The sequence below is a fragment of the Chenopodium album genome, chromosome 6 (genome assembly GCF_948465745.1).
Source record: "Chenopodium album chromosome 6, dcCheAlbu1.1, whole genome shotgun sequence".
In the NCBI taxonomy this organism is placed as follows: domain Eukaryota; kingdom Viridiplantae; phylum Streptophyta; class Magnoliopsida; order Caryophyllales; family Amaranthaceae; genus Chenopodium; species Chenopodium album.
In genome coordinates, this window is record NC_137839.1 from 19,250,305 (window position 1) to 19,259,549 (window position 9,245).

General features: G+C 30.1%; 1 protein-coding gene across 1 annotated transcript; it reads left to right on the forward strand.

Annotated features, from left to right (window-relative positions):
- Positions 1-3,622: 3,622 nt before the first annotated feature.
- LOC145634702 (alcohol-forming fatty acyl-CoA reductase-like) lies at positions 3,623-8,352 on the forward strand. The gene is made up of 10 exons (XM_081686099.1): positions 3,623-3,756; positions 3,901-4,004; positions 4,268-4,467; positions 4,604-4,704; positions 4,815-5,007; positions 5,735-5,896; positions 6,324-6,405; positions 7,009-7,275; positions 7,366-7,493; positions 7,600-8,352. The coding sequence occupies exons 1-10, from the start codon at positions 3,678-3,680 to the stop codon at positions 7,748-7,750; spliced, it is 1,467 nt and encodes a 488-aa protein (XP_081542225.1). The 5' UTR covers positions 3,623-3,677; the 3' UTR covers positions 7,751-8,352.
- The last annotated feature ends 893 nt before the right edge of the window (positions 8,353-9,245 follow it).

Here is a 9,245-nt window from a genome sequence, read left to right on the forward strand (position 1 = left end):
CACTTTGAAGCTCGTTTAATAAATGATCTTGAACACAAACATAGATATGCTCATTCATATAGTTTCATGAACAACTTGTTTATCTATGCTTGCGAGCTACTCGTTTATTTATGTTCATAAATTATTTATTTATTCACAATTGTTAATTTAATTCTTAAGTGTTTTAATAATTAAGATTTAATTCTAAGGTTTATAAATAAGATTTAATTATTATGCTAATTTAAAGATTTTCAATGTCAAAAGTACAAAGCTCATTTATTAGAGAAGTTATTACTAAGCTCGTTCATGAAACGCTCGTTTAATAAACTATTCGTTCACGAACCATTTGCGAACATGTAGTAATCTAAATGAGCTGAGCTTGAACAAATTTTTAAGCTCGTTTGAAAGCTTGGGATCGTGGTCGGACTTGTCGAAGTTAAATGAACTTGAACATGAACAAGGTAGTACTCGGCTCGGCTCGGCTCATTTACACATATGAGCCTATTCTCACCGGATCATATATATATATATATATATGTGATCCAAAACTCAATTTTTATACTATTAAATAACATAACTGTTATATGTGGTTGGCCCTACCATGTGGCTAGCTAGACCATAATAGGTAAGGTTGGCAATTCGGGTCAACAAGTCGGGTTCAGGTCAGATTTCGGGTCAATTTTGGATTATGTTTAGAAACTATCTAAAATAGTATAAAACGTAACACTATTATGAAATATGAAATTTTGGTCAAATCGGGTCGAATTCGGGTTGTTCGGGTTGGATCAGGTCGGGTTTCTTTTAGTAACTTCAGGTCAGGTTATCGAGTCAGGTCAGGGATTGTCAGCTCTAGGTTTACTTCGTGAATATTATAGGGGTTACTCGGTTAGTGTTACATGGTTCTTTCATTAGTGTTATAGGGTTATTTGGCCGGTGTTACAGGAGTTACTTGGTCAAAGTAATGTTATAAGGGTTACTTTATTATATCACAAGTGTCCACATGGTGTGGCCGAGCTGTACACAAAACGCAGCAGTGAAATAAGTAGGGGTGGAATTCTTCGGCTTAATTTTCTTGAATATATTTTTACAATTTTCATTGGTACCCACTATTTTACTCGATAGCTAGCTTGGTTAAAAACTATTACAGAAAATTAAAATTTCATTAACATAAAAAAAAAAAAAAAAAATTTGATTTTTGACACCATAAAAAGGCTGAAATTGGTTATATACATATATATATATATATATATATATATATATATATATATATATATATATATTATCATTAGAAAAAAAATTTAATAAATTGGATTTTACCACCAATTAATGGATTCCGTTCAAAAATATGTTTAGTTGGGTCTACGGTGACACATGTTGTTTTCTTAGTAGCCAAAAAAAAGAACTATTTAATTTTTTTAAGAAAAACAAAAAAATAAAAAACAATAAAAACCTAAAACTACTCAGCTACCCCAGACCCACCACTAGCCGCCCTCTTCTTCTCACCCAGCCAACACAACTCTCACCTCCTGCCCCATCATCAGCACATCACCTCCCCCAATCTAACCTCTCCCTAATGGAACCCAACCCTCCCTTTCATGCAGCCATAATAATCGTCTCACCTGTGCCAAATCACAACCCCTTCTCCAAAAAACGACCACAATTTCGGCCATCAATAATGGTTGTTTTAGAATTTAGGGTTTCTGTTTTTACGGTTTACATGTGTAGGTATGGGAGAGGGATAGATTCAAGTAGTCTGGGCTGGAGGGGACTGTGTTCCGATGGTCGGGGCTGGTTACTGTGGCGGAGACTTGAAGTTGCACTTGGTGGGTGTAGAGAACAGGGTGGCGGTGGTTGGGCTAGTGTGGCTAATGGGTAGTTTTAAGGGTTTTTTTTTAAAAAAATTTTTTTTTTTTTTTGGAAAATCACAAAGCGACGCGTGACATTGTAGATCCCACTTAACGGATTATTGGACGAAATATGTTAAGTGGTAGGATAATTTAATTTTAAAAAATTTTAGTGGTGTTAATTTTATTTATTTACTAGATTAACTCTAGTGCGATCGATGCACAGATATAATAAAAGTATTTATAATTGTGTAAACTTTAATGACATATAGTCAAAATATGTAAAATCTTTGTATTACATACGATATTATTAACATAAACAAAATTAAAAAAAATTAAAATAATATGAACAAAAGAAAATTCATGTCTATAATAAAATTTTGCAAACTTTGTAATTAGATGGAGTAATCACATGTATAAAAGGTTGATATTTGTTTTCCTTGAGATTTTTAAAAGGTTTTTACAAGAATAAGTATTGAAAAATAAAAAGTCTAATGTACTGTATTAAACTACTTTGCAATTAGTATTTAGATTTTTTTTTTTTTACAAAAAACATGAAAAGGGAAAAAAAATTAGGCGGGAAAAAATGAATAAAAAGCTGACACGTGTACAATTTGAAAAAAGTAATGACGTCAACGGTTATTACTTTAATAATATTTATAGATTTTTGGTGTTAAAACCAATTTCAATTATATATATATATATATATATATATATATATATATATATATATATATATATATATATATATATATATATATATATATATATATATATATATTTGGTGTTAAAAATTAAAATTCCTAATAATTTTTTTTTATTCAATTTGTACTACATATAAGACAATATGACTAAAATGTTTTGTTAGTGTTTTCCTGTATTATTTATATATTTGTATTAGTTCGCCTTTTTTTTCGGATGAAACTGACGGTTTATAACTGTTAATTGTACAGTTCATTTGTTTTGAAACAGAGAATTCATGTCCAATATTTATTGAGAGGCAGCTGGTAGATAAACTATTAATAGAGACTTGTTAAATTATGTTGTACAAACTTAGGTAAATATCTCTTTGTTGATTGACTGTCCAAAAAGTTTTATATAAATATCTCTTGCATGATTATTTTGTTCTTTGTTTCTTCTGCTGCCCAATAAATGCGTATTGGTTTATATTTTCTTAGAATTTTCCAATTTTTTTTCGTCAAAAAATTCAACTTCGATTTATTCATTCCACTTTCGGTCCCAATTTGAGTGCATTATATACTCTTTTGACTATGTAAACTATATAAAAACAATTGGTGCATTTGATTTAATGAAGAAATTAAGAAAAAGAAAGCAAAAGAGAAAACAAAACAATGACCAATAGATGTTAAATGTTACTATCTAGTGGTTTCAAATATCAGCAAACGACATGTTTAGTCATACTAAATTACATACAAAAATCACGGACCTTTGCAAGATTGGCTTTTAAGTGATCGAGTAAATAGCGTGTTAGTTTTATACAAATTAAATTTCGCCACTTGCATTTCCTTTTTTTTCAAATTACAGTTGTGTGTAATAACTCGATGATGATAACATGCTATACCCTAATTGATAAGGACATTTGAATCAAGCAGATGACCTCAAATGTGTACCAATTAAATAAAAGAAAATTAATAAATAAATAAATAAAATTGGAACTTCCCTAAATAGTTGATTGGTCAACAATTTGGACAGGTTGTATGTAGACTTTAGCTACTTGCTTGGCCTTAGTCTGATCCTATAAATATGTTAAGCCAAGCGAGGTTATTTCATCATATTTAAGCAAATCCAATCTACAAGTAAATCAAAGTTAGCTATATTTTTGTGAGTTTGATCATGGATTTTGAAAGCATAACCGAGTTTTTAAGCAACAAAACCATCTTAGTTACCGGTGCAACGGGCTTCATTGCTAAGAGTAATTTCTCTCTTTCGTTAGTTTCCTTAATTGATTACTTACATACATAAACATGGTGTTATATATGTGCATGCTAGTTTACAAATTTCCTAACGTTATTATATTTTTTAACGTGTATAATTTCATACGTACTATGGATTGCAGTACTTGTGGAGAAGATACTTAGGGTTCAACCAGACGTGAAAAAGTTGTGCCTTCTTGTAAGGGCTAGAGATGCTCAGGCAGCCCATGTTCGGCTGCAAGATGAGGTATACCTCCGACCACAAAGTTGAATATGAAAATTAAGTAATGAATATTGAATACTATGTTAAAGTAATGAAGTAATTTAATAATTGTTATTCTCCTACTACCTCCGTTAACTTTTAGTTGCAACTTTGAAATATTTTATATCTCACAAATAATACCCTAAAGTTGCAACTAAAAGTTAATGGATGTAGTATAAAAAAAATGGAGGTGTAACAAACGATTATATATTTCTTATGTGCGTTATATTGTTATATCTTGGACGTAGGTGTTAGGCAAGGAGTTGTTCAAAGTTTTAAAAGAAAAATTGGGAACAAATTTTGAGGCTTTCATGTCGGAAAAAATAAGTGTAGTTGCGGGTGATACTTCGTACGAGAACTTGGGACTTACTGCTGAACAAATGAAAGATATGTACGAGAGTATAGATATAGTTATTAATGTTGCAGCAACTACAAAATTTGACGAACGGTATACATTAAATTAGTTAAATTAACGGATTATTATTAGATTTCAAGTTTTATGATTCATGCATGGCAACAGTTTATTCTGAAACGAAGAAAATATACATAGTTGTTTACGTGTGAATTGATTTTACTGAGTGTAGGTATGATGTTGCACTGGGAGTGAACACCCTTGGAGCAAAGAACGTCGTTAAATTTGCAAAGACTTGTTCTAATATACAGTTGCTCATCCATGTTTCAACTGGTAAATGATGTTAATTTCAAAGGTTTAGGTTTTATTGGATGATTTTATATATATATATATATATATATATATAAAATTATCTAACAAATTTAATTAATTTCGTGTTTCAGCGTACGTGTGTGGAGAGAAAAAAGGATTAATATCTGAAAGTTCATATGCCATGGGTGAGACACTAAATGGTGTAAATGGATTGGATATTGATTCTGAGAAAAGGCTTGCTGAACAAACGTTAAGTAATCTTAAAGCCAAGGATCTTCCAGAAAAAGAAATAAGACTAACGATGAAAAATTTAGGGAATCAAAGGTATGAATTTTTCAAGTATAGCAAATTAATTTAATATACGGCAAGCCAACATTAATTTTATATATGTATTGTACGTTTCAATTAAGATTAATAATCTGTATCTGCTAACCGGATTGAGTTAAACCTTGAAACCTAAATCTATATAGAGAAATTTTGAAAGAGATGTTTCCATTTTTCCTTCACTGCGCACTCTAAGTCTACGCTCAGATATAATCTAAAATTTTCTAATTTGGCTTGATTTTCTGATATGACTAAAGTTCTTAGACCTTCTATGCACCAACGAAAAAAATAATCTAAAGAGATTTCTTTAGATGCGTATTAACGTGTAATTTTCCTTAGATGCGTATTTACGTGCAATTTTTCATAATTTTTACGTTATTGAAGATATGGAATTTAGTAATAAACAAACAATAATAATTGAAATGGTTTGGTCTGACTATTGTTCTGAACTTCCGATCTAATATGATGTGATACTTTTTTAAAATAACCAAGCACATACTTAAATAAGCTGAATTGACATAATTTAAGACTTAAAATAGATCAAAGTCTTATAGGACCACATACATATTAGTCCCTTTATTAAATGTTTGGCACTTTTAATACTTAAGCCACGTTTTTTGTATAATCAAGTAATCAACTAACGGTTATATAAATAAAAAATTATGTCCTCTTTGCTCGAAACTTCAAATGATCTTATATTAGAATTCTAATCTATGACATAAATTAGGGCAAAACATTACGGATGGCCAAATACTTACGTTTTTACAAAGGCGATGGGAGAGATGCTTGTAGGGCAATTTCGAGGCAATTTACCAGTGGTTATCATGAGGCCTACCATCGTGTGTAGCACAATGAAAGAACCCTTCTCTGGTTGGGTTGAAGGTTGCAGGTATATATTTTTAAACTTTTTTTTTTTAACTTAATATATATCAAGTATAATACGAAATTCTCAAGAATAAAATCTTATATAAATATTACTAAATCGTGTTAATGATTTATATACATTATACAATCAATGTTATTTATACAACTAGCTAGTTAGGCACCCGCACCCAAATCAACCATCGCGATTTTAAAAGTTAACTTTGTGTGATTCGGTGAAGGGTGACTAAACCGACTAATACATGTGACTAAACCGAGTTATAAATATTAAATACATTACATCGACATAGTAATATAGTATGCTAGATTTTTCCTACATGTGTTGGATTAAAATTTAAGTCTCTCTACAGTTCAATAGCTCTATTACTATTGACCTCATTAATATAGACTAGTACGAGGCATTAAATTTTACATTTCTACTTATTTGATTGCAGGACTATTGATAGTGTGGCCGTGACCTATGGAAAAGGTATCCTAAGTATCTTCCCTGCCGATAGGAACACCGTTTTAGACTTGGTTAGTCATCCCTTACTCTTTTTATTTAGGACATTTTGTGAAAAACTACTTTATAAAGCATTTTTTTTTTTTTTTCCGAGAAACTACCTAATAAAAAAATATTGTAAAAAACTAACTTATAAAAAGGTAAATGTTCTAAGAGGACTACCATTTGTCGGAAAGTCACCGTTAACTTTCGTTTTTCGGCATTTACCACATCACTAGCCAATCACATGACTTTTAATTCACCTTTCCCTCCTTTTTTCTTCATTAGCACGTGAAGTGGTCAACACCGGAAAATAAAAGTCAACGATGACTTTTCGACCAAGGGTAGTTGTTACAACATTTACCCTTTTATAAAGTAGTTTCTTACAACATTTTTTTTATTTGGTAATTTTTCACAGAAAAAGTGCTTTATAAGGTAGTTTTCACAAAATGTCCTCTTATTTATAATAAATTAAATATGGTTTCAAATTACTTTTTCCATTTCACTTTATAACTTTTGATAATATTAGTTTGTCATTTGTAAAAATGGTAATAATTTGGATTATTTATATGAATTAATATGATTGTCTATACAAATTTTGACAATAAATTTGACGACATTTACCAATAATTGTGCAGATACCTGCGGATATGTTTGTGAATTCGATAATTGTGGCAATGAAAACCCATGTCCATAAACCTTGTTTAACTATATATCAAGTCGGAAGCTCATACAGAAATCAAGTAACTTTTAGAGAGTTACATGACATTCATTATCGTTACTTCACTAAAAATCCATGGATCAATCGTGAAGGTAACCCTGTCATAGTTGGGAAAGGAATTGTGTTGAGCAACATAAAAATATTCGAAACCATTCTCTTGGTTTGGCAATTTTTCGTGCAAATTGTAAGTTCCATTTTACAATTCAACAATGTCATTGCTTATCCTTTTAAGTTCATTATTCCGATTTTATCTAATTACTCAATTTGTTTTCAGATCCTATTATTTGTAACTAGAATGGGTCGTAGTGACTTGCAACGTACCTTATTTAATTTCGACAAAAAGCTGAAAATCGCAATGAAATTGGTTGATTTGTACAAACCCTACTTGTTCTTCAAGGGCATGTAAGTCCAACTTTTGCGCTACAAAATAGCATATCTTCTTCTATGTCTAACTCTATTCTTATAAGAGTAATTGTATCCTATCTAATGAATGGCTTTCTCTTTATAGATTTGTCGATACAAATACCGAAAATTTGATCAAAACTGCCCGTGAAAATGGTTTGGATGAAGATGTGTTCAACTTCGATCCTTTGTGCATCAACTGGAAAGACTACTTCATCAATATTCACATTCCATCAATTGTTAAATATTTGTTCTAGTTCGTATCTTTGTCACATTTGCAAGGCCTTCAGCATGTTATTAGTTCATTTTCTTAAATAATCTAGTAACATGCACTTCTCTGCCTCATTTAAACAAAGAGTTGATGTATGTATTTTATATATATATATATTCAGTGGCGGAGCCACAGTATGTCCTGGTAGGGCACTTGTCCTGCCAGGTTTTTTCAAAAAAAAAAAAAAAAGTTTGTCTAAATTTTGTTTAAATAGAATATAAAGTGCAATATTGTGATACAACTTACTAGTAGCCTAGTGGTTAGAGCTTTACCTTTTCAATCAAAGGTCATGGGTTCTAGTCTCTTGCCCAACATTTTTGTTATTATTTTTATTACTTTTCTACCTAAGATACTGAAATACTTTTCTACCTAAGATAATGAAATTGATGATATAATAATATGCTTTCAAAACTTGAAAACTAGTCAAGTTTAATTTTAACATTTCTTTTTACATATACGAGTGTACTTGAATTATTAGTTATAAATCCTTATAATTAGTATTTTGGATAATCCTATTTGATACGAAAGATCTATCTGATTCCAAAACTATTATAAAAGATCTAAAAAAAAAATATGAGCGAGGTTATTGTTTAAAGCCTTGAATAGCTAGGGGTAATATTTTATGTATTTTTGAATAATAAAGGTTTGACAAATACGATTGCTAAGTAATTTTGAGTCTTGATATTATGAACATTCTTTGATAAAAAGGTTTTAAATGATACAGTGCCCTACCATCGTAAAAATCCTGGTGTATATATATATATATATATATATACTCAAATAATCATGTATGTGCAAAATTTTATTTACGAAGATTATATTGTATAATTAAATAAATAAGAGTGATTACATATAATAACATTTTAAATTTTTGTTGCTACATTGTTCTATCATTATTCAAGTGTTTTTATCAATAGCTAGTTTTTAGATAGGCCCGGCCCGAACGATGCCCTATTACGTTACTGCATTATTTCCATAATAAATTTTTTTATTAATATTTAACTTTTACTGAATGGCATGTAATATAGTAATACCTTAGTGGCAAATCTTGTAAGAACCATATTTTTTTAACATGAAGTGAAAATCAAATTAAAGGAGAGAGTGTCACATGAGCAAACATATAATTTTGAAAAGCGCCACATAAAACCTAAATTTTTTTTAACAACGCCTTTTAATTTATAGTAACTATAGAAATCTTCTACGTTTCATAATCTATTATTGTCATTCATTTTTAACAAAATTTACTTCCACTATTTTCTAATACATGTAATCAGCTTGATGACTTTAGTATACACTCATAAAACTTCAACTTCTTGCACGGACTAAGATACAAAGGAACTCTATACATAGCCTAGTTTACGGTAATTACGTGGTAGTACGTACATATTAATTTATTATTTATATCATGACAAAGTCTCAACCTACAACAATTTGAATTCACAAGGACAAAATGTTAGTGCATACCCTTAGGGCCTTATTAT